At 37.2% G+C, this 25423-nt stretch overlaps 1 protein-coding gene across 1 annotated transcript in view; it reads right to left on the minus strand.

Annotated features, from left to right (window-relative positions):
• tfap2d (transcription factor AP-2 delta (activating enhancer binding protein 2 delta)) overlaps positions 1 to 24717 on the minus strand; it is a 47401-nt gene extending 22684 nt beyond the window's left edge. Inside the window, exons 1-4 of the mRNA XM_052024972.1 lie at positions 24679 to 24717; positions 23785 to 24282; positions 20968 to 21028; positions 1894 to 2059 (exon numbers count right to left, since the gene is read on the minus strand). Of these exons, the coding sequence (XP_051880932.1) occupies positions 1894 to 2059; positions 20968 to 21028; positions 23785 to 24282; positions 24679 to 24717 (764 nt within the window). The remainder of the gene's footprint in view (positions 1 to 1893; positions 2060 to 20967; positions 21029 to 23784; positions 24283 to 24678) is intronic.
• Positions 24718 to 25423: the final 706 nt, after the last annotated feature.

Consider the following 25423-nt stretch of genomic DNA (forward strand, 5'->3'; position numbering starts at 1 on the left):
GACTCTATGATTCTATGTCTTATCAAGTCCATTTTGGCTTTATGCAGAATATCTGGAACCAGATTTTCTTTCAAATTAATAGCATCTAGGAATTGTGTATTTTATTAACACACTGATTATGAATTTATGATTCACACATTTCTCATAAATTATTATCTATATATGTTTCCTCTTAAATGATTTACTGAATTATGTCTTCTAAGTACAGTCTAATCTCAATGCAGACTACATCGATATCAGTCAGAATGTGTTCAAGTGTTATACATTTGTAAGTGCACTCTAATGCACCATTTTAAGGGAAGAAGCTGGGGCAGCTGTTTCACTAAGGCAGATTGCTTAGTTAGTTGTGGGAACCGACTACTGTCTCCAATAGATTGAAGTAACCGATTGAAATTGTCTCACAACAAGGGGAAATCATGTTGAAGCTGCAGTTCCTGCCAAAAATAAGGGAGGGAATAGGATGGCCACTTAAATGAAAACTAAGATAGTTGTTTCTACAGTGAAATTGATTTCTATTTATAACCCACTTGTTTAATGGGATGAGTAAGGCAATGAACTTGTCATACCAGCTTGTTTCTACATATCACACTTTGACAGCTTCTATATATTTTATCCATATTGTATAGCATTTTATTAATATTTTTCAAGCAGTTGCTCCCAATAAGTTCTAGCCATTGTCTGTTTGTCAAACAGTTTAACAGTGTTTGGCACCTGTGAGCTGGATCCTGCTAGTTTTGCATTTTCAAGACCTAAATCCACAGGATAAATTGTCACCTTCACACCTTGAATAAAACACCATCTGGATGAAGTACAAAAATAGGAGGGGAAGATTGTATGCTGTAACTGCATGAGGAGGTTGTGAAGCATGATGAATTCACCCATTTCTCATGTCTAATTTTGTTTTGCACTCAAGCAGTAACGATGGAAAAAGCTATCCTCATCAATCTCCTTGTCTGATTCTAGAGTTAACAGTATATATCAGTACAAGTACATAGAGTGAGCACATGGACACCAAGACCTTGGAACCAGACTAAATAAAACTGGAAAATATCTCTTCACGAGCTCTTCTAGATGATAAGCAGAAGCTGAAGAAACACCCAAGAATTCCCACAGGGACTTCACATAGATAGTGCAGTAATTACTAGCTTTAACACTTGTTAAATCTCATAATTACAGGAATAAAATTCACTGTCCTGCATCCCCTGCTTAACAGAGAAACTATAGATACTGAATGTATCTGGGCTTTTCATTCTGCCTTGTGTATCAAACCCAAGATGAATGGGAATGAAATATTGCAATAGTTCTATTAGAATGTAACAAAAAGCAATATGTTATATCTCATTGGCTTTCCATTGCTTATGTCGCAATTCAATGTTTCTCTTCATATTTATATTGATAAATGTGAGGTCTGTTGATGCTGGGACAATAAGCTTACTCATTTCCACCTAAACTTCCTCATTCCAGCAAGAGCAGAGTTGCAAATGTCTCTGTGGTATCAACCTTCTTCAGTAACAAGGTGGATTTTAATTTCTAATCCCAGCATTTCTGTATCACCTCTAAAAGTGTGCCAATTAATAGCAGCACCATATTTAAAGAAGATTTGTGTTGTGAATCATCACCCCAAGGAAATGAATGAGTTGAGGTTGTCTAAGCTATTTCACCTAAGTCCTTCATATCCATCGGATAGAGAAAACATTGATATCAACAGGTACAAGCTGATTTACTTTAAAGAGAGGTTTTAGTTGAGCATTTACAGTAATTGTTTAATGATTATCATAATTGATTGAAGCTTTGGATGAAAGAAAGCCATTTGGCTTTAAAAGACCATTCAGTGCATGTGCATTGTATGATTTGCCTTCTAATGAATTTGATATATTTGGTATTAAGATTTACCTCCGTAAGATCCCTCCTAAGAGAGAAGCATTGAGACATTCTGGTGGTGACAGCCGCCTTTTCACTTCTGCAATGGTCACTTTATACTTGGAAGTAGAGCTGAGTAGTGACAGACGTCCAGGAACAGAACAAAACAGGTCCGTTGGATTTACAACACAGGTGCTACCTGAAAATAAATCAATTGATTATGAAATATGAATTAAGTTTGGATAGTTTACGAAACTCACAGTTAAAGGATGTGCACAAAGGTAAGTTTTACTTTACAATGTATGTAATCTGAAAAAAAAGCAAATTTGGCAACGCTTTTGTTTAACATGCCCTTGATGGTGATACTATAACTGATAGAAAATTGTAATTACTTTATAATTGGTGACTTTCAAAGAACACAATAGATTAATGGATTCCAGAAGAAAGTAGGTGTCTCAAACAATAGCCTTTCTAGGCTAGCTAGAAAGCTGTGTTTCACCAGCATAACAACGTGCAGTCTGTTTAAAGTTGCACCAAATTTGTTTGGCAACTTCAGACCCTCAACCTAATTCCTGTGGTAACATTTCATGGTGATGTTGCATTGATGACTCTGGAATAAAACTTCTATTTCACCATTATCTCTCTCCCTTTAGTGCTCAAAAGTAATATAAGCTATAACGTAACTAGAGTCTTCCAATGGACATTTATGAAGTATTATAGTACTCAGCCTGATAGAACAAGATGTCAAAACTTCATTCCTCATTCAGTAATCATTTGCTGATCATTTTGAGGTAACATCCTCATTTCTGAATAATCTCCCAAATTTTTCAAAGTACTTTAATACCTGGCCTCTTCCAAATGTACAATAATTTTTGATATTTTCTTAAGAAAAGTCACTCGTCCAGCAAGTCTATGCCAGCTCACAAAGCTATCCCATTCCACTGTTAATTTTCCCTGTAATCTATTTTCCCCACATTCCCATCAAGTTTCCACAGATTCTACTGTTCACCTACTCTAGGGGCAATACAGGGTGGCCAATTAACCTAACAGTCTGCACATCTTCAGGATGTAGGAGAAAACTGGAGCATGCAGAGGAAACTCATGCAGTCACAGGGAGATGTGCAAACACCTCAAGCAGAGGTCAGGATTGAACCTGAGCTGTGAGACCAACTCTATTAGTGCACCACTGTGCTTCCCAGTAAAAGACCAGGATAGTTTGAGATTTTATTTCCAATCCATGCTTATTTGATGATATCTTTAGGGGATATGGGTGCAACAAACTATTTGAGCAGTCAGGGGTTAGGCAAGGTCATGAGTCCAGGCATACTGAATATTTGCTGGTGTTGGGTGTATACAGTATAACGGTTAGTCATAATGCTTCCCACCTCATGGTGGAAAAGACTGCTTGATTGGCACGTTAAATTTTCACTCTCTCCTTCTATGACAAATTGTGGCTGAAGTATGTCCACTGATAAAATGCATTGCTATTACTTGTCAAGGGTACTGTGACAGCACTTCCCAAATCCATGACCTTTTCGATCAACAAGGACAGGGGCAACAGGCTGGTGGGAATTTCACCGTCTGTAGATTTACTTGCAAGTCATAAATGATTAACTTAGAAATATAGGGTTCAGAGGAGATTTACTAGATTTACGAGGATGATTCCGGGAATGAAAGGGCTTACATATGATGAGCGTTTGTCGGCTCTTGGACTGTACTCACTGGAGTACAGAAGAATGAGAGGGGACCTCATAGAATCATTTAAAATGTTGAAAGGACTGGACAGAGTAGATGTGGCCAAACTGTTTCCCTTGGTGGGTGAGTCCAGGACCAGAGGGCACAATCTTAGGATTAGAGGGTACAGATTTAAAACAGAGATGAGGAGAAATTTCGTTAGCCAAAGGGTAGTGAATTTATGGAATTCCTTGCCACGTACAGCAGTGGAGGCTAGATCACTGGAGGTGTTTAAGGAGGAGATAGATAGATATCTAATTAGTCAAGGTATCAAGGGATATGGGGATAAGGCCAGAAATTGGGGATAAGGCCAGAAATTGGGGTTAGAATAGTTTTTTTTGTTCCTTCTCATTGCCCACCCCCCCCCCCACCATTTCTCATTCTTTTTCTTTTTTTTCTCTTTTCTTTGGAGCAGACTCGATGGGCCAAATGGCCTACTTCTGCTCCCTTGTCTTGTGATCTTGTGATATCACTGTTCTTCATCATCACTGGGTATAAACATTACTTCCCATCCAACACCATTGTAGGAATTGAAGAACAGATGAGATTAATGTGTGGCTTAACAGATGGTGTAAAAAGGAGGGCTTTAGATTTCTGAATCACAGGGACTGCTTCTGGGGAAAGTGGGATCTTGCAGTCATTGCATCTGAACAGGAATGGGTCTAACATACTTGCAAGCAGCTTTGCTCGGGCTTTTGGGGAGGGTTTAAACTAAATATCACAGAAGGAAGGGAACAGAGTAAATATTTAGTTGAGGAAGTGCAGTTAAATATGGAAGGAAAAGTAAGTTAGTCCCATTGGCAGAGAATATTTAGGCTTGATCAGGCATAGGGGAGGAATGCAAGGCTAAATTGGATTAATGGTAATACAAGGAATCTGACTACTAAATGTCTGTGATATATATTAACAATTTGGATGTGAACTTAGGAATTATGATTCATAAATTTGCAGATGACATGAAAATTGGTAGTTTTATTAATATTGAGAAGGGCTGTCTTAGGTTACAGGGTAATACTGGTGAGTTGGTAAGGTCGACAGAGAAATGACAGATAGAATTTAATCTTAGTAAATGTGAGGTAATGCATTTTGGGAGGACGAATAAGGCTAGAAAACACACAATGAATGATAGGATTCTACAGCGTATTGAGGAATAGGGGGACCCTGGTGTGCAAGTTCAAACCTGAATGTGATAGCACAGGTAGACAGGGTAATGAAGAAGGCACTTGGGATGTTTTCATTTATTAGCCAGGGCATAGAATACAAGGGAGATTATGGTACAATTTTATAAAATGTTGGTTAGACCATGGTGGAGTATTGCATGCAGTTCTGTTTGCCACACTTTAGGAAGGATGTGATTGTATTGGAGAGGCTGCAGAGGAGATTCACCAGGATGTTATGTGGGATAGAATGTTTCTATTATGAGGAGAGGCTAGATAAGCTGAGTTTGTTTTCCTTGGAGCCGAGGGGACCCGGTTGAGATATACAAAATTATTAGAATAGATAGCTGGAAACATTTCCTGTTAGCAGAGCTGCATGAAATTAGAGGGTGGCATCTCCTGCCGAATGGCGAATTTACCCTGATTTTCCTTCCCCTAATTGACTGCCCGTTTTCTCCTCCCCCCACCTCCAAAAAAGAAAAAAAATTTTAAAAAATTTAAAAAAAGCAAAATTAGAGGGCATAGCTTTAACGTAAGCAGTAGGAAGTTTACTAGAGATCTGAGAATTTTTTTCACCGTGGTTTGTTTGAATCTGGAACACACTTTCTGAAGGGGTGGTGGAGGCAGGGACTTTCACAACATTTAACACGCAACTAGAAAAGCACATGATTTATCAAGGCGTAGAAGGCCGTGGGCTAACTGTTGTTGGATTACTGTGGATGGGTCTATGATGGTAGCCATGGACATGGTGGGCCAAAGGCCCTGATTGTGTGCTGCATGATTCAATGATTGACGGCTACACCTTCCATCTCGGACTGCAGGCCATAGGAAAATATTTGTAGATGACACAAGGCAAGGATTTATTGCCATTTATGAAGTGGTGCTAACCTGCTTACTTGAATCACTATAGTCCTGCAGGACAAATCTAATTTGGCTCATGTAGGCTGCTGCAGTGATAACCATCTAAATTGGATCTGTCCTGCTTTTTGTCAACTGTTCTAGTTCAAGAAGGCAGCGCACCAACACTTTTTCAAGGGGATTATGGGATCGCAATATATCCTTGTCTTGCCAGTATGTTGGCATTCACAAAATAAAAATCACTGGTTTATGCTCCTTGAGAGCAAGGTTTTTTGCTGCATCTGTGTGACCAGATTTTTTCTATAACAAATTTCTTGTTATGCAAATGTTTTAATTAGAACTTCCTTGTGCATTGGCTTGAAAGTAATCTGTATTATGTTTAAGATTATTGGAACTATGACTTATAAAACTAGGAACATAATGTATGAATGCTAATAATGTTTATTGAGAAACTAGCAACTATATTTCAGTAATGCTGGCCTTTCTTAGGCTAACATATCAATTTATAAAAATTATAGTGAAATCATAACTTATTACAGGAAACATTAATGTCTGTAGCCATTTTATTAAGATATAAAGCTAGAAATTATTGTTGTCAACATCAGCTTATGAAGCCTTGATGTATTTCCACTATATAATTGCATTTGGATAGTGAATGAAGAAATATGACAGGAATTCACTCATGAATTCATAAGATTGTGGACTTCAGGAAGGGGGAATTGGGAGAACCAGTCCTCATTGAGGGACCAGCAGTGGAAAGAGTGAGCAGCTTCAAGTTCTTGGGCATCAATATCTCGGAGGATCAATCCTGGGCCCAACACATTTATGCAATCACGAAGAAGGCATGCCAGTGGCTCTACTTCATTAGGAGTTTAAGGAGATTTGGTATGTCACCAAAGACTCTTGTGAATTTCTATAGATGTATGGTAGAGACCATTCTGACTAGTTGCATCACAGCCTAGTATGGAGGCTCCAACAGAATCGCAAGAGGTTGCACGGGGTTATAGACTCAGCCAACCCTCCCTACCACTGAGGACATCTTCATGAGGGAGTGCCTCAAGAAGGTGGCATCCATCATTAAGGACCCTTACCATCTGGGACATGCCCTCATGTCCTCTTCTCATTCCTACCAACAGGGAGGAGGTACAGGGGACTGAAGACCCACACTCAACAATTCAGGAACAGCTTCTTCCCCTCCACCATCAGATTTCTGAACAGTCCATGAACATTACCGCATTATTCCTTTTATTTTGCACTATATTTATTTCTATGATTTATATATTTTTATGTCTTTGCACTGTACTGCTGCCACAAAACACCAAATTTCACGTCATATGAAAGTGGTAATAAATCTGATCTTGAAGAAATAGGAGCAGGGGTAGGCCATTCAGCTCCTTGAGCCTGCTCCATCCCTCATTAATTAATTAGTGAAATGATGACGGTGCCCCTGGTTAATAGTGATCATAATATATTGAATTTCTCACGAATTTGGTGCGAAGAGAAGAATTAGTCTAAGACTAAGATACAAGATAAATTATTTATTTATTAGTCACATGTACATCAAAACACACAGTAAAATGTGTCTTTTTGCATTACTGAGAATGTGCTGGGTACAGCCCGCAAGTGTCACCACTCTTCCAGTGCCAACATAGCATGCCCACAGCTCCTAACCTGTATGTCTTTGGAATGTGGGAGGAAACTAGAGCACCTGGAGGAAACCCATGCAGACATGGGGAAAACGTACAAACTTCTTACAGACAGCAGCGGGAATTGAACCCAGGTCACTTGCACTGTAAGAGCATTGCGCTAAGCTTAAGTAGGGGTAACTATGAGGGCATGAACTCAGAGCTGGCTGAAATGAACTGGCAAGTTAGGTTATAGGATCGGTCAATTGAGATATCATGACAGATATCGAAGGTAATGTTTTGAAATGGACCGAAAAATGGCAGATGGAATTCAATCCTGAAAAATGTGAGTTGATGTATTTTGGGAGCTCTAATAAGGCTAGGATATGGACAGAGAATGCTGGGACCCTAGGAAGTATTGAGGAGCAGGGAGACCTTGGGATACATGTCAAGCGATCCCTGAGGGCAGTAGCACAGGTAGAAAAGGTGGTTAAGAAGGCATGCAGGTTACTTGATTAGACAGGTCCAGAATAAAAGAGCAGGAGGGTTATGATAAAACTATACAAAACATTAGTTAGACCACAACTGGACTACTAATCTAGCCAGGTGTTGTACTTTGGGAGATCAAATGTAAGGGGACGGTACACTGTTAATGGCAGGACCCTTAACAGTTCCGATGTACAGAGTGATCTTGGGGTCCAAATCCATAGCTCCATGAAAGTGGCTGCACAGGTTGATAGGGTGATAAAGGAGGATTATGGTATGCTTGCCCTTACTCATCAAGCAATTGAATTCAAGAGTCAGGAAGTTATGTTGCAGCCTTACAAAACTCTGGTTAGGCCACATCTGAAGTATTGCATTTAATTCTGGTTACCCCATTATAGGAAGGATGTGGGGTGGGTGGTTTTGAGAGTTTGTAGAAGAAGTTTACCAGAATGTGCTATAAGGAGGGGTTGGAAAAACTTGGGTTATTTTCTTTGAAGCAGCGGAAGCTGAGAGGAGACCTGATGGAAGGTTATAAGATTAAGAAAGGCATTGATGGAGTAGACAGCCGGTATCTTTTTCCCAAGGTAGAAATGTCTAATTCTAGACGGCATGCATTTAAGGTGAGAGGGGTAAATTCAAAGGAGATGTGTGGGGCAAGTTCTTTACACGGAGAGTGGTGAGTGCCTCGAATGAGCCGCCAGGGGTGGTAGTGGAGGCAAATATAATAGAGGTGGTGTTTAAGAGGCTGTTAGACAGGCACATGAATGTGCAGAGAATGAAGGGATATGGACATTGTGTAGGCAAAAGGGATTAGTTCAATTAGGCATTTAATTGCTAGTTTAATTAGTTCAGCACATCATGATGGGCTGAAGGACTTGTTCCTGTGCTGTACTCTTCTATGTTCTACTTTCTGCAGTTCTGGTCATTACACTGAAGGAGGCATGTGATTGCACTGAAGATGATGCAGAGGAGATTCACCAGGACCATTGCCGAGGGTGGAGCATTTCAGTTATGAGGATAGACTGGATATGTTTTATTTGGAGTGTTGAAGGCTAAGGGGGGACCTGACTGGGATATACAAAATTAATGAGGGACATATACGAGGTAGATAGTGGGAAACATTTCCCCTTAGCAGAGGTTTTTATAACCAGATGGAAAAAGTTTAATTTAAGGAGTAGGAGATTCAGAGGGACTTTGAGAATTGCTCAGTGATTATGGTAGGTTGCATCTTAAAGCTGCCACTTACATTTCTATGCGTGGAACTGGATGTGGTGTAAAAAGTGACATCCATAGGTGCACATCTGACTCTAAACAAACTAACACAAAGAGCACATAGGTTCATTTTCCTAATGCTAGAATGGTCCATTGGTGGCTAACTTGATGTTTGAATGAAAAATCACTGCTTATTGAACCAATTTTCAAGGCAATTTTGTTCAGATCCCTCATGGAATCCAGGTTGCTGGATTTTTAGTTACCTCAATACCATTCATACATAATTTCTTTCTTCTTTTGTACAGGATTTTGCATTCGATTGAATTCAGCTTTGAGTACAATTGTTCTGGCCGGGTCAAATTTTGTCCAATATAATCTTTACTCACTGTCCCTTACTTTGATGCAAGTTTGACAAATTTAGGTTTTTGAATCCATGTTAATGTTGTAAATTAGAAAGAGTATTGACAATATCTGCCCCTATTCAATTGTTCTCCTAATCCAGCATAAGTTATTTAACAAGCACCTGCTGTTTCCCACCTTTCAGTCAATTTCTTTTCCACTCTGAAAATTTATCGTGGATCTACAGGATTTTCAGGTTGATCCTTTCCTGTGTGGAATCTAAGCCAAATACTCTTGTAGATCTCAATGCTTCATTTTGTCAGGCTTTCCACAGTGTTTTTGGGATGTCAATACTTTAAGTAACCATCTAGGCGACATAAACCAAGGACACAAATATCAAATTTCACACAAAAAGTAGAAAATCCTGGAAACACTCAGCAGATCAGGCAACATCTATGGGAAGAGAAACAGACAATGTTGAAGATCCTTCAGCCTGAGATAGGTACTCTTGCTTTTCTTTGCACTGATGATGTCTGACCTGCTGAGTGTTTCCAGCTTTCTCGGTTTTAATTTCAGGTTCCCAAAGTTTGCAGTTTTGTTTTGATGTGCAGTACTTTGACACAAAAATTAAGATAGTCCAGATTCAGGAAACTTTAAAAATGCCACAAACTGTCAATAACTTAGGCAGCAACAGTGGAGAAAGGAAGGTGTGGTTAACATTTCAGGCCTATTCAAGAGAACCATTGGTTATTACATAAGAAATCCCACTCAGAGTCTGTGTACTTTGTAATATTCCTATCAGCAGGACTGGTCTACCTTTATATGTATTAGAAATTCCAACTTGCAACTATTCGAAACATTGACAATTGACACTGATATCAGTGTGTGGAAGTGAATGCCTTCAGGGGGATCTTTTGGCTGGCATCATCTAGTGTATTTGCTCTATTGTTTATCTGCTGAATCGAACATGCAAAACTTTATGCACAAGTCCTGCAAGTGAAATAATGTGAAAACATATTTTAAGAATTCAGTTTGCAACATAAGGAAACAACAGGCTCCCTAGCTGCCACCTGAAAATTCGCTCCCTCTGCCAGAGCTCACCATGGCTTTAATGTGCAATATTGACAAAATGCACAGCAGTTACTTGCCTAGGCTATTTTCACAGCACCTTTTGAACTTGTCACTTCTATCACCTAAAAGGGCATGGTGTGTGGGGAAGGACCACAGTTTATGCTCCTTCCAATACCGCACATGGAGGGGCTGAGTCACGTGGGGAAGTCCCTCAAACATTGAAGTGGCCTATCACCCCAGAGGGTCATATGGGTGGCAAAGGTGCTCTGGTTTTAAAAAAGTGCTAACGCTATTGACTGTATTAACCATATGACACTAAGAATGTAAAAAGTTTTTTGCACAGTGTTTATTCTTTTGTATATATTTTTTATTGTGGATAAAGTTTATTTTTGAAATTTAAAAAAAGGCTAAGGTGTTGTTCTCCTCCAAGTCATAAAAAGTCACTTGCCATCCAGATTTGGAAATGTATTGATGTTCCCTGACCATGTTAAGTCTAAATTCTATAACTCCTAATCATCTCTTAAAATACTTCAACCACAAAAAGCTGCAGCAATTTAATGATGTGGTACACTGCTGCCTCCTCAAGAGGAATTGGTAATGGGCAATAAGTGTAGGCCTTGCCAGTGACACTCACATCCCATAAATAAGATGAATCACAATATTTCTCTGAGAAGAACATAAAACAGTACAGCACAGAAACAGGCCCTTCAGCCCACGATGTTGTGCCAAACTAATTAAGCAAATGACACTTAATTAAACTAATCCCTTCTGTCTGCACATGGTTCATATATCTCCATTCTCTGCATATTCATGTGCCTATCCAAGAGCCTCTTAAATGCCTCTATTATATCTGCCCCTACCACCACTCCTGTCAGCACATTCCAGGCACCCACCACCTCTGTGTATAAAAAAACTTGCCCCACCATCTCCTTTGAACTTTCCCCTCTCACCTTAAATGCCTGCCCCCTAGTATTAGATATTTCGATCCTGGGAAAAAGATACTGGTTGTCTACTCTATGACCCTCATAATTTTATAAACCTCTCTCAGGTCTCCTCTCAGCCTCCACATCTCCAGAGAAAACAACCCAAGTTTGTCCAGCCCAAAGGTACTGTATCTTCTTAAGTGAAAGCACACCTGTGACAGCTGTTTAGTTTATTGAAACATCACCAAGCAAAAAAAAAGTATGCTATCTCTTCAGTTAGCAACCTATTTACAAATAGTCAGTAAATTATATTTTTAACATTATCAGGCTTCCAAAGACTATTGAAGAAAGGAAGATGACCACTGAATCCACTTAGGACTATAATGAAGGCATTTCCCTTTCCCCCTTAGTCTGTTTTTGACATGTGTTCCATGAACTTAAGGACAGATAATCGGCAAAGAGAAAATCTATTAAATTAGCTTGGGATGTTCCTCTGTAAGGAAATATTTTGTATTTGTATTTATGTGCCAGAAAAGTATATGTTGACCAAAAAAGCTAAAGAACTGCAGCATGGTCAAAGTTCTGCAGAACTTAATGGCAAGACTTCATTATCACTTTTTTTTGCTACTTGGCCAAATTGACATCCTGACCACAGGCTGTGGAAGAGGCTACAGTTGAAGACAGTCCCCACTGGGGAAAGTTAACAGTTAGTGTTTTGATGATATGGGAAAGGGTTTGGAAAGAGCTGGTTTGCGGGGGAAATGGTGTCAATTATGATCATAACATGGAAAGTGAGACATTAGGCCCCTTGAGGGGAAAGTTAGTGATTACAGCATAGGAGGTGGGGGAGAAAGAGGCTGTAGTTGACAAAGGGAATGCCGGAGGATTCCTTGAGGTAATTAGGGGAATACGCCTGTTTGTCTTGATCACGTGGAGTATTTGTGGAGCCAAAAGCACTTTAATTACTGGATTGTTCAACTCTTAGAAATCTGCATGGCAAATGTTAACTTTGAAATCAGGTTTCCAATTAAACACTCAGAAACTGGATTACATCACAACATCCCATCTCTCCACAGCAGAACACTCAGATACTGTGAAACCTCTGTGAAAAAGGCAAGTAGTGAAACTTAAGAACATATTCCCGTGTTTTTAGTTTTAAACAGATTCTCCTTTGCCTAATTGAGCCCTCTTCTGAACATGCTGGAGGTGTTAAACATGGAGTCTCTAATGTTCATGCAACATTCTCCATGATAATACAAACAAAATTGATCATAGAGAAAAATACAGAAAAGACCGTGCATTTGACATGACCGTGTATTTCCCTCCTCTGCGAAAACACTTTCCCCATTTTTGGTGATCTATTGCACACTTCATAGTGATGTGTAATAACAATAGAAAACCAAACACTCTTCCATATAAAGCAATAGGAACGGCTCAGGATATAGAGCAGAAAACATTGGGTAAATGCCAAGAAAATCTCTCTGTAGTTTGCTGCAGCAGCTTGCCTTTGTCTCATTTACACAAGAGTGTGTCCCACCACACTAATTTGTTTTTTTTTATTTCATAGTCTTACCTATCCTGTGACCTCTCCGAATAAGACAGTCATATTTGTGCTGTAGTTTGACAGTAACTAATAACTGTATTGAGAATGCCAAAATTAATTTTAGACCAGACCTAAAAAATAATGGAGGAGGCTTTAATGTCTCTTGAATTTGGCTGGAAATGAACTCAAAGTTTAGATCTTAAATAAAGATGATGTGCTAACAAATGACACCCTAAAGGTATGGTATTTTGGAGCTATGTTTTGCATCCTTCAGTTCCAAAACATGAAATCAATGTTTGATAGAAATATATTTTTCTGAGAACTGAAACTCCAGTTGTTAAACATTTGACAAATTATATGGGTTGGAGTGTTATTATGATTTATGAAAGTTACATCCTTTGTAATTTTTTTCTCTACAACAGTGTGAGTTTGAATGAAAATATACAGGAAACATTTCCATCTTTTAAACAATAACAGCTATCCATCTACTTAAAAGTCACAATAAAAAAAATAAAATGTGGAAATGACTACAGTAAGGCCTCACTTAGGTTCTTTGGTGGACCCTGGCAATGTTACATGCAAGACAATCCTCAAAAATGATTTTTAAAAATGATTGTATTAATAGCGAAGGAAAAAATTCCTATGATTAATATTTGTTGGTGACATTATAAACGTAAAAGAACAATTACCATATCTTTTACTTCTATCAAAATTATAGCATCATCTGGAAGTCTATTTTTATGATTCATTGATCTGGCTATCAGAGTACCTCTGCAGTATGATTTTGATGTGGTTAATAGACAGTGGCCAAGGAAACATTGTCACTGACAAATATTCCTTTATGTTTTCAGAGATGATGTAAATGAAAAAGGTGCTATAGTTAGGTATTCATAGATGTTATAAATTAATTTATAATATCTATAAATACTTGACTATCATGCAGGAAGCATAGTAGACAGTCGTGGTTATATTAGTAAGAATTACTTAAGAGATTCATGTTTATATGATGTTGAAGCAGCCCAGTTAATTGGGGAGGGAATTTGTCACTTGCAAATGATAGAATTATACTCATTAGGAAACCATTCCCATGCAAATTAAAAAAAATCTAAAATTCAAAATTAATATGGCAGCAAATACTTTATTTTATATGTTTAATTTATTCTTTTTCATCTTCAACTTTAAAGTATGGAGAAATGAAATGATTTTTAATTTCTATTAAATAATTCTAGGCTGCAATTTAAATTCTGATGCTTATTAAAATTAGATGATCCAACCAGTTTGGCGATGAATTTCTCTAGTCACTGTATTAAGCAACATAGCGAATACAACCTTTCCGAAAGCATTTATGAATATTCTGTGGTTACCAGAAAATTTTTGCTCCCATGTATTTTTCCATTGTGTGATTACTTTCTTTAGAAATTAAATGCAATGGTCACATTCCCGATAATCTACATACCTGTATGCAAGCGTTTAGGCACACATGCATAACTTGAGTCAAGTTTGACTTATGCGAATATCTATCAGTTTATTTAACAAGTGACAACATTTAATAGACCGCTACATTTAAAAATAAAGATGGCTCTTTTTCTTCTAAGAGGTTTGCTGTGGAATCACTTTAGCTGATCGGAAAGTATCACCCCTATCATTTACCACATATGGTTTGCTGCCTTTGTAAATTTAGAATCCATTTAATTTATTATGAAGACTCAAATCAGTGATGTTTTGTTTCATTTTGAATTAAAATGTAGATTTATTTTGCTTCTTAAAGTCATAGCTATGGCTAAAATTGAATCCTATGCATTCATTTAAAACATTTTTCATAAATATGATCAATGAACAATGCAAACAAAATTCTCTCACAGTAATTAACATTTAAATGAACAAATATTTTGAATGTTATTATTAAGGGCCTGGATACCCAAATGCATTACAATATTTAGCAGAGACTAATATCTGCCTAGTGGAGGTGGTATAGTGGAGTCCAAATTTGCATATTTGCAGATGGTTTCAGTTTCATCCTCACTAATTACCAGAATAGACTGTTTCCTATTACGTTGTATTCAATGGAAGCAATTTTTTGTTTGGTTGCTCAAATTTGTGCTTCGGAACATACAGTAGCTATCACTATCCTAAAGAATCCCAGAATCGAATTATGAAATTGTAGCCATCTTTCTCCTACATATTAAATGCTTAGACTGTTGAGCACACGGAATAATTTCTTGATGTGCACAACATTAATATGATATGAATTTGGTACTCAAAAATAGAAAGGGGACCAACACCATGTGAAACTTGAAGATGAGGGTAATTCATACTTATTAATGTGAATTGGTTTTTGAATACAAGTGATCAAATTGTTTTCTGAAAATTACATTCCTTTTTTTTCTAAGATGAAATTATATTTTGTAAATTGCTGTTTGGAAAGATTAGGCAAACATTTGTTGTTAAATGTGAAAGTATACATTTTAAGTCCAACCATATGTGAAGCTCTTCTTGAAAGGAGCCAGAAAAACTGAGCAAGAAAGGAAAATAAAATGTTTTGTGTTTAACAAGTGTTGCTGGATTATAAACTGAACGATTTTGAAAAGAGATTTGATCTGGCATTATTCCATGACTAGGCATAAAATCCATTGCTTGGAATGATTTTACAAACCAGCCTTCCTTAAAGTGTGGTGCAGCAAGCAGGGTTCAACCCATATTAATTCCAAAAATGTTTTGATTCAAAGTAGTTTGTATTTTACGTTGCCAAGAGCAATCGAAAAGTGCTTTTGCCGGCAGTCTGGTCCTTTTTGCATGGCCCAGGGGCTATAGTAGTGTTTAAGCTTCTGAATTTGCCTGGGGCAGCAAGCGTGAATGATCACAAGGCGAATCAAGAGCTTTTTTTTTAGGAGTTTGCCATCAAGATTTCAAAAAAGAAGAGACATGGGGCAAATGTCACTTTGTTCCCCTTACAGCAAAAAAAAATTGGTGTACAGACTACCTAACACCGTTCACGGATTTACAATAGCAATATGTTCATTATGCTGTCCAGTTCCATATCTGAAATTTCTGAAATTTAAGACAATCTCACCTTTCTTAATTAAAGATCCAAACTTAAGCCTGATCAGTTTGGATCTTAGAAAGTTGAGATGAATTGTTAATACCAAGGGTGATCAGAATGGATGCGACTTCAGTAAATAGGAGATGGTTTTCTTTTGAAAGCAGGAGATCTGAATATTCATCTAAGTGAAGCACTAGTCCGTATGAACAACATTAATATGATCTCTACTGAATTTGGTACTCAAAAATATTAACATATCAAAGCAGATGCCCCAGGCAAGAGAAGCTATCGATACTGGGGCACTATGCAATGTAAAGATTATTGGTTCTGATGGTTGGGAGAGTGGAGCTTCGGGCTAAACACTGCACACCATTAACTGAAAGTGATAGCAGAGGGATTTCAACATCCGCCTTGTACCATAATAATACCAAGTCTTCAGTTTTAAGATATAGATTTGTGTAAAAGTTTATTTTCAAAATTACACTACAGGAAAATAGCAACTCAAATACAACAAGCCTGAAAAAAATATCAATTTGACTAGTCCTTAGTTAAAACCAACCTAAGGAATAAGTGCAGGAAAGAAAAATTATTCTTTTTGAAACAAAATATGTTTGGTCCATACCTATTAAATGGAGAAGGTGTCCAAAAGTGAATATGTAAAATGAAAATGGTATCTTGAGGAAACAGTCTCATTTCATCACACATAATAATCTGAATAATATATTTCCCTATTATTTTAGATACAATAGGAATATGAGACACAATTCATTATTTTATTGTGAGCTGAATAGCTTATATCGACAGAAAGGGAGCATTATTGCAAAACATTTTAAAATTACTGAGAAGCCCACTTTTTGGATTCCTCATTGGTTGATAGTGATTTTCTACATATTATTGTTATAAGAACAATGCATTCATGTCCTGTAGAGAAATGCCACATTGAATTTAAACTAATAGTAAAGCAAAATACTGTAGATGCTGAAAACCTGAAATAAAAGCGTAAAATGCTGGGGAAACTCAGCAGGTCAGGTAGCGTTTGTGGAGAGAAAAACAGAGTTAATGTTTCAGTCAATGGCCTTTCAGAAAACCATTGACCAGAAATGTTAACTCTTTTTATCTCTCCACAGATGGTCTATGAATTGTAGAGTATTTTCAAAATTTTCTACATTCCTTTTATAATTTAAACTGAAATAATATAAGTTCAGTTAAGTGCATTGCATGGAAATGCTGGTACATTACTCTAGTTTAGACTAGACCATATTATTACATGATTAATTCTCCTTTTTTGCTGTAAATCCACATCCTGGTTTGGTATAAAACATTAGGCATGGGAATATTGTACAGCCAGCAACTTTGAAACATGAAGGAGAATCATCTAGACAGGTCTCTTATATAGCACACCTACCCAGCTTTGGGACTTTGCTATCATTTATAAGAAATGAAAAAAAATAGACTAACCCTCACTGCTTCTCTGCACTGCACGTAGTGTCCAAGCTAAGGTTGGTATCCTGTACAAGCCTCTTTAACATGTACTGTAAGTCAACAATGGGAACAAATGTCTTGTATTTTCCAATCAATGCTTTCGAGATTCCCTCAAGTGCTACACAGCTGCATAATTTACCACTGATGACAAACTCATCCTGCTGATTATTTCAGTCTTTAAGTTAGTAATTTGGGGTAACATTCTTTACATTTGTTTTTCAGAAATAGTTCCTGGAAAGCATGGCTATTCTTTACTAAGTACCCCTATATAAACACAACAACACTATGCTTTATTATGCCATCAAATGTATGATTGATGAAAATGAGAAAGTACGTTTAAGTAGCACCTTTCAAGGCCTTGGGATTTACAGCTAATGATGTATCTTTGAAACGTAATGTAGGGAACAAGGCAGCCAATTTTCAAGGAGTAAGCTCCCACAAATAAACAATAAAGTACAGACAATAATTCATTTTATATTGCTAGTTCAAGGACTTCATGAAACAATCCATATTCTTTCTATTTAATGATGCCATGGAAACTTCAACATCCCACCAAGCGAACAGTTGTAGCCTCAGATTAAGGTCTCATTCAAAAGAAATTAGAAAGGTGACAGTAAACATTAGTCCTACATCCAACTTTAGAGAGAAATAGAGTAACTCTCCTGCTCACTTGTCTGGCTCCTGGAGCAGAAGTGCATTTCCCAGAGAAAAAAAAATTGCTGTGCATTTCCATAAATATCAGTGCTTTCTAGGGAGAAGCAGTTCAAATCCCCTTCAAACATTGATGAAAGCAAAGTAACTAGATATCTCCTGAATGTGGAATTTTTACAGACCTTATATAATATGACTTGTATTCCACATAGTCTCCTTATTTTTGATTACAGGTGGACTTCCTGCATTCCAGCTATATCTGCCATCATGACCCATAGGAAAATCTTGGGAACAACAATATCAACAAGACACCTGCATAACTTTTTCAAAAAGTTTTTCCAGGATATGTCTTCAGTAGACTGAACACCTGCTATGCACTGGAGTACCATGTATATGAGTGCTTCAGACAAAATCTTACTTTCCAATCTCAAAAGGATAACTCCAAAGAGAGTGAAGGTTTCTTGACACTGGTGTGAAAGATCATCAGCATCTTCCCTCCCTCTTGGAACAGCTTTAAGGAATTTGGAATGCTCATTGCCCAGTCCAACTGTCCTTTAGGGAAGGACAACTTTCTTTTTGGTAGCCTAACCAAGCAAGCCTACTTCCATATTAAGGATGAAGCAAGTTTAAAGTTGACAAGCAGTCAATGAAAATTTACAAAAAGCAAAATTTTGGAAATTTGAAATAAAAATAGCAAATGCAGTAAACACCCAGTGGGTAAGACAGTATAGGTGGAAAAAGAAACAGAGTTAGCCTTTCAGGTCCAAGACCATTCAACAATGGGGTTGGATCTGAAACATTAATCTGTTTCTGTTTCCACAGATGCTGCCTGACTTTCTGGGTGTTTCCATTATTTTCTGCTTTTTTGTTAAAGTTGACTCGGGGCTTTTTGCGTGACATTGTAACAGAGCTCAGGGACATATTGAAATAATAGAACCCCGTGATACCTTAACATCCATTCTAAATATAATGTTGAATGCTGCAAACAAGATAGGCGCAAATCTAACCCGCTCAACAGTCAACAAAGGCCCGTTTAGAAAAGCTCGGCTAGTTAAATTCACATTTTGTTGTTAGAAAGATGCAGCAACAAAAGACCACACGAGTGATATATTGTCTTTACTCTAGAACTAAGATATCCCAGAGCTTTCAATCAAAAAAATGACAATGGCCAAAAATACACATTCTCGCCATGGAATATACTTGAGTTTTAAGGTGCATCAAGTTACTGAGAATTAAAGTGAAAGGAGCTGTCTTCAGCACCATGGTTGACCAGCCGACATTACTTCCCGGAAGTTAACTCTACACTTTCAAATAATCCACGGGGACAAGAGAAGATGGATAATGTGCTCATTTTTTTTTATCGCAGCAACATTTAATATAAATATGTGACGGACAGGCTAGACACTATTCTGCACTCTTTAAACACAAGAAAACGTAACAAACATAATGGTCGACATATTTGTATCATTGAATTATGAATGTGTTGAAACGCCAAAAACACTCGCCATTATTATTAATATTAATATTATAACAATAATAATCAGGGTCCATTGTAATTATTTAAAATATTCTTACGATCACAGTTTTTCTTATATTAAACTGACTAATATATCGGAACGTATTTTTCAAGTTACTTAAACACCTCCATAGGCCAAATGCTATTTTGAAAATAAGAAACCATGGTACCTTTATAAGAGCTACAAATTCATCTCTGCCGATTTATAACCTTTCATTACTATGAAATTATTTTTTTCCCTCGAATTGTTCAATCCGAAATAAAATTGCATTTTACACGGGGAACATTATTCTCTTAAACTGAAAACAGTTTTCTTAACATTTCCAAGTACTGCAGTCGTCTTTATAAATGCATGGTGTTTGCAAAGATTTATTCTAGCTTTTTTGGAACTAACATAAAGCAAATATTCTTTTGTCCCTGTCAAAGAGTAGCATGGGATAATATGTAACTTTAGAAAAAGTGTTTCTATGCTCCACAGAAAATTTTATTTAAACAGCAGAATAATGATAAATTAGATAAATCGCAATTCTCGAATGATCAACTATTCTTGCTTAACTCAATAAACCAAACGCAAAGCAAATATTATACTTATTAATATGGTTTGACTTATTTTAACTAAACTCCACCCCCTCCATCGCCACCCCCCCAACCACCAGCATCTACACTACTGAAACGTCGGAAATGTAGAACTTTGAACTGTTGAATAGTTGACAATGGGAGGGTTGGTTCTTTCATATGAACTACGCAGCGATAGGAAAGATCATTCGGTCATTATTCTGACTTGTGTTAATAGTATCTCTATTTTATTCTGCAGAAATTTAATTTTAAGTCTGCGGGACTGCATGCATTGACGATGCTTTAAAAGGCCAGAGAATCAGCCGATTCGTACATGTTATTCTTAAAATCCAAATATTAATATTTGTGTGAGCGTCGCTGTATTTTAAATGGGTTACTCGTCGCTAACACGCGTGTTTGTATTTTTGCTTTAAATAAATGCTTGTGTTTTTCTTTTCACAATTTCAAAATTTCGTTGAAGAAATGTATTGGTGCCATATGCTTATTCCCAACTGTTACACAGCATTCAACATCAACCGAGTTAATTTGAAAGCAAAGCATATGCCTGCCCAGGCAGAAACGAAGTCCCTTCTCAATTGAATACTATTTTCCAGTTGCGATTCAAATTATACCTGATCATAGTTTAGCTTTGTAACGTTATTGGCTCATATTTCATTTCCTAGGTTTGACCAATCCGTGAACACGCTATGGTTTATAAAGATCCTACCCTATTTTCTGGGACCTGAAGAATAGTTTGATGCTCCCTTTCTTCCCGATTACAGTATCCGGAAACTAACAGTGAGTGCTCAATACTCTCAACAATTGATAAAAGTAACGACGGTCTATATTCCTTCGAAAACAGATTTTATGACTTTGCTTTTGTGCCACGCATCCAAATAAAACAATCAGACTTACCCCTCCGTATTACCCCGCCTTGACCATTTAAAACTAATCCACATTGTGCTTCCACTGAGTTCTACAAATCAGAACACAAATGCAAGGTAAGAAAACTGAAATTAAAAATAAAATGCATTCTGTTGTTTTTGTATCAGGGATACAGGCAATTTATTTTCTTTAAACATCCACACATTTCGTCCGAAGAAAACGACGGTAAACTTACCCGTTATCTTGTATTTTCAACATTCACAATAAAATTATGTTTTCGATTTAATTTCTTGTTCATGTTTATTTGGAGTGATCGTGAATATAAAAATACCTAATGTGCTTTGTACATTCCATTTTATGGGATAGATTCATCATTAAACAAACATTTATAAAAAGGTACTGGCAAATATATTTGATTTACTTTTTAACATCTATTTCTTCCCAAGCTGGCTTTCTAATAAGGCACACGCAGTCGAATCATTGAATTTATTGAATACTCTTCTAAGCAAACACACACTTAGTTTAAGGACGTCAGGAAACAGATCACGAGCAGATTTATAAACCCATGCGCCGTTTTCAGTGTTCTCTTTTACACTGAAATTACTTTCCCCATTACTATTTATATATTAATGGTAAACATTTATTGTCTTTACGCACGGATTTCCATTTACTGGATAAAAAAATAAAGCTCTCTGGCCTGTCTAATCCATGGAGAAGTTTGAAAAGAATTCGGAGAGAGGTGTCGCATACTAAAGACCGCTCGAATTTGCCTTGCTCCTTTTTTCTCTCTTTTTTCGCCCTATTGACGCGCTCTTGTAAACCTTTAGAAACTCACAGCCCTTTCTCTTATGTTCTGGGGTTAAAGTGATTATAAAATCAATATAAAAACTCCTAGATCAAGCATAAATTAAACTCGTGACGGGGAAAAGGTGTGACAGTTTCTTTTGTTTGGCATAGCAAATCTTTTTAGGGAGCTCAAAGATGTATCTACTGCCTAAAGACCGTTTGCATCTGTTCAGTTGTTTAAGCAGACTCCAGTGTATTTGAGTCCAGAGGAAATTGACTAGGAAGAGAATTATTTTTTTTAAAAAATGACACTTTTTTGATATTTACATATAGGGACGTAATTAAGTGTTTAAGTTGATTTTACAGAAACCAAAATTTAGCCTAGTAATAGACATCGTTTAAAGTGCATATTTCATTCGGGGTTTTTTTACACGTACCTTATGAAAAGAAAGGTAATGGGGGGCAGGGGGCTTGTTGATAACTAGTCTGGTCAGATAATTTCGCATAAGTAAATAGAAGGGTGACATAAAGTCGAAAATTGGATAAACTACGGTGCTCCCGCGCGTTGCATTTTCTTATTGTTTCTCGCTTGCAAATTCCCTAATCCGTTTTAAAAGAAACACCACGCTTTGTGTGAAGGAAAAAGACCAAAAATGTACAACTATAAAAATCAGCACCAGACGTGCTCAGCAGCAACATAAAGGAGTTTAGTTAAGCAGAATGTATTGCATTAAATTAAGATTTTTCAAAACCGAATTTGCGAAGTTCTTTCTAATAAGGCTACAACTCCGTTCTCGATCTGATACTGTTATTTAATTTATTGCCCTTGCTTTGGCAAACAAAGGGAGAAAGTCACGTTTTCCGTATTCTAATCTTCTTAATTTCATTCTTGATCAAAGAGATAAGTATATATATTTTTTAAAAAAACGGAGTGTCCTTTAGAAGAGATTGCATACCCCAGTGCAGCGTGTGAGCGAGCTATCAGACAGCGTTTGTCAAACTCCGATTTTCACTTGAGTTGTCGGAGCGGCAATCTTACAAACAGGACGCAGGAAAAAAAGCTGAGGTTAACGTGAGTATGATTGCTAAATGTTGCTAATTAGCAGCAGAAATTAAAAAGGGAACATTATCATTGATTACTTGTATGTGCGGTTTAATATATTCAAATTGATCAATTAACTGACGTTAAAAATCGCAAAGATTTTTAAAATGTCGATTTATTTTTTGTGAAATTTCTATTTGTCTTTAACTCGTTCCCGCATTTTACATTGATTTTCAGATTACACTGGCAATCGTTTAATTTTGAATCTTCTCCGACCTCTTTAAACAATAACATCTGATTTTCTTGCCTTAAAATTACTTCATTGCCAGTTATACTGATGCATTCAAAAAGTTCCTCCGAGGAGGTGGAGGAACATTAGTGAATGCATGTAGAAAAACTATATTACTGTTTTGTAGGTAAAATATAAAATAAGCTATTATAGTATATAACATGGATGTAGAAATGCCCCATTGAATCTTGTGCTTTTAAGGAGCAGCTGATACTAAAAATGAGAACAATTAGCAGATAATAAGCATTACGTAATAATATTCGTCACATTTCGATTCTTATTTATTTCTGTGCAGTTGACGCTGCTCACAATTTTAAGTGGATTGGCGGCAAATAACGGCGTAGCCGTCAGTGTCAGAGGAACCGTTGCTTCTATGCGATCTTAGCAAAGTCACAACATGTTTTTTGTAAGATTTCAGATAGCTATGCAGGGAATGTATCAAAAACCATGATATATTCCCCTGCATTGTACTAAGTCTGGTCTTGCTGTAGGGAGTTACTACGGTTTGAATGCCGCAATTTTTGTTCGTGCTATTTTCCATACGACTGTGACCTGACAAAGATCACCGGCTAACTCGTTTCTCTATTTTATTGGAAGTAGGGTAGAAAAAATATTTTAAAATTGTTCAAATTTGAAAACTGAAATCTTACATTTATGTACGGGTGTAAGATGATACCGCGGTTTATGTTGGGATTTGAAATCTCGGTATTATTATTAATAATAGTTTTACCTGGATGTCATCAGAACCTGGAGGCGGTAGCCCTAGATTTGGACCTGGCAGAAGTCTCTGGTCTGGGTGGATGCCATATTGGGACCCATGGCTCATTAGAGACAGGTCATGACGGCGGTAGGCTTCCAAACAGCCCAGCTCTCGCCTCTGCTCATCCAGGCAAGAGGACTTGAGAGTCCGAGCATTGTGCAGGTTGATAAAGTCTGCCGGTTCTCCATGGTGGATCTGTTGGTAATATTGTTGGGTATGGTGGAGGCTATTCAAAGAATAGGCATCTGGGTTGACTGCCGGGTGGCTGTGCTGGAACTCATAATGGAAGGACTGATGGTGAAGAGGGGTGTACTGGTGGTTTGTGGAGAAATAAGGTGAGGTAAAATCGGTTCCATTCGCCGAGTAGGTTAAAGGAGATGTGGATGAATAGGCGACTGTAGAATTTGCTACTGATTCCAGACATCCCAGCTGCATCAGGCGATAACTGTTTGATCCATCATGACGTATCTGAAAAAAAGAAAAGAATAGAAAACAAATCTGGTTTGTCATTTCTTATACCTCGCAGGTACAAAAGTACAATCAATCCACCCCATCGCTCAAACACTAAAGCCTTCGAGAAAATACAACCGCAACCGTCTTAAATCTACTCATCACCCACTGAAAATACACAAATCCCTTCAAACAATAACACGGCGGTTTATCTAAATCCGGCTACTTAACTTTCAATCTTTATAGCGATAACATTTTTTTTTCATTGTGGCAACTGTTGCAATCCGATGAATGCCATTCGCGCGACAGATGTCATAACGAATAATTTTCGTTCTTAAAGCCACGAAAAGTAACTTTTAATTGACTACAGCAGCTTTAGAAATATTAGAGCAATCGGCACCGTAATAAAATTACCTCGGGATCATGGACGAGACCCGGGAACGTTGCTGACATTTTCGATCCAAAAAGAGGTTCTAATGAGAACAAGTAAAAAAAAACACTCGAATTTCCCCCCAAATTATATTCTCTCTCTACACCCTAAAGAATCCGTCTATTCCGGGCGAAATAACGTTTCTTCTGCACAAAAGCAGCTCCCTGTATCACATTTTGTACTTGTCGGGGTTTTTTTTTCTTAACTGATGGCGTAGGTCCCTTGGTAATATATAAGTTTTGAAAATTAAGCATCAGCATTGAACTGGGAAGACAATAGACAGAAGCGCTCCATCCCAGGAGACGCGGAATAAATATTGTATCTTCTCCTCATCACAGCCGAGGTTGTTCTAAGTTGTTAATTGTATTGGGGAGTTTTTCGTGCTTTTCCTGTTTTCTCTCCGGTAACGTTGGATTTATGATGTCTAATCTTGTAAGCCTTTATTACAATTTTCGAGGACTTCAGGGAAGGAGTGATATATTTGCCCAATCTATGGCATACCTGCTTAAAGTAAGTAGAGATTACAGGCAAGATAAAACAAAGGTAATATTAAAATCTTTATTACGCTATTCGATGGCTTGAAATATTTTTTGAAATAATGATTTTAGGAAAAATGCCCAGTTTTATTAAAGATAGTGAGAAACGTAACAGATTATCCAGGCTGCCTATAATTTTTGTATATAATGTTCTTGATATTTTTTTAATTATTAAAAAAAAAACAATTTGGTA

This window comes from Pristis pectinata, chromosome 10 (assembly GCF_009764475.1).
Source record: "Pristis pectinata isolate sPriPec2 chromosome 10, sPriPec2.1.pri, whole genome shotgun sequence".
NCBI classification, from domain to species: Eukaryota; Metazoa; Chordata; class Chondrichthyes; order Rhinopristiformes; family Pristidae; genus Pristis; species Pristis pectinata.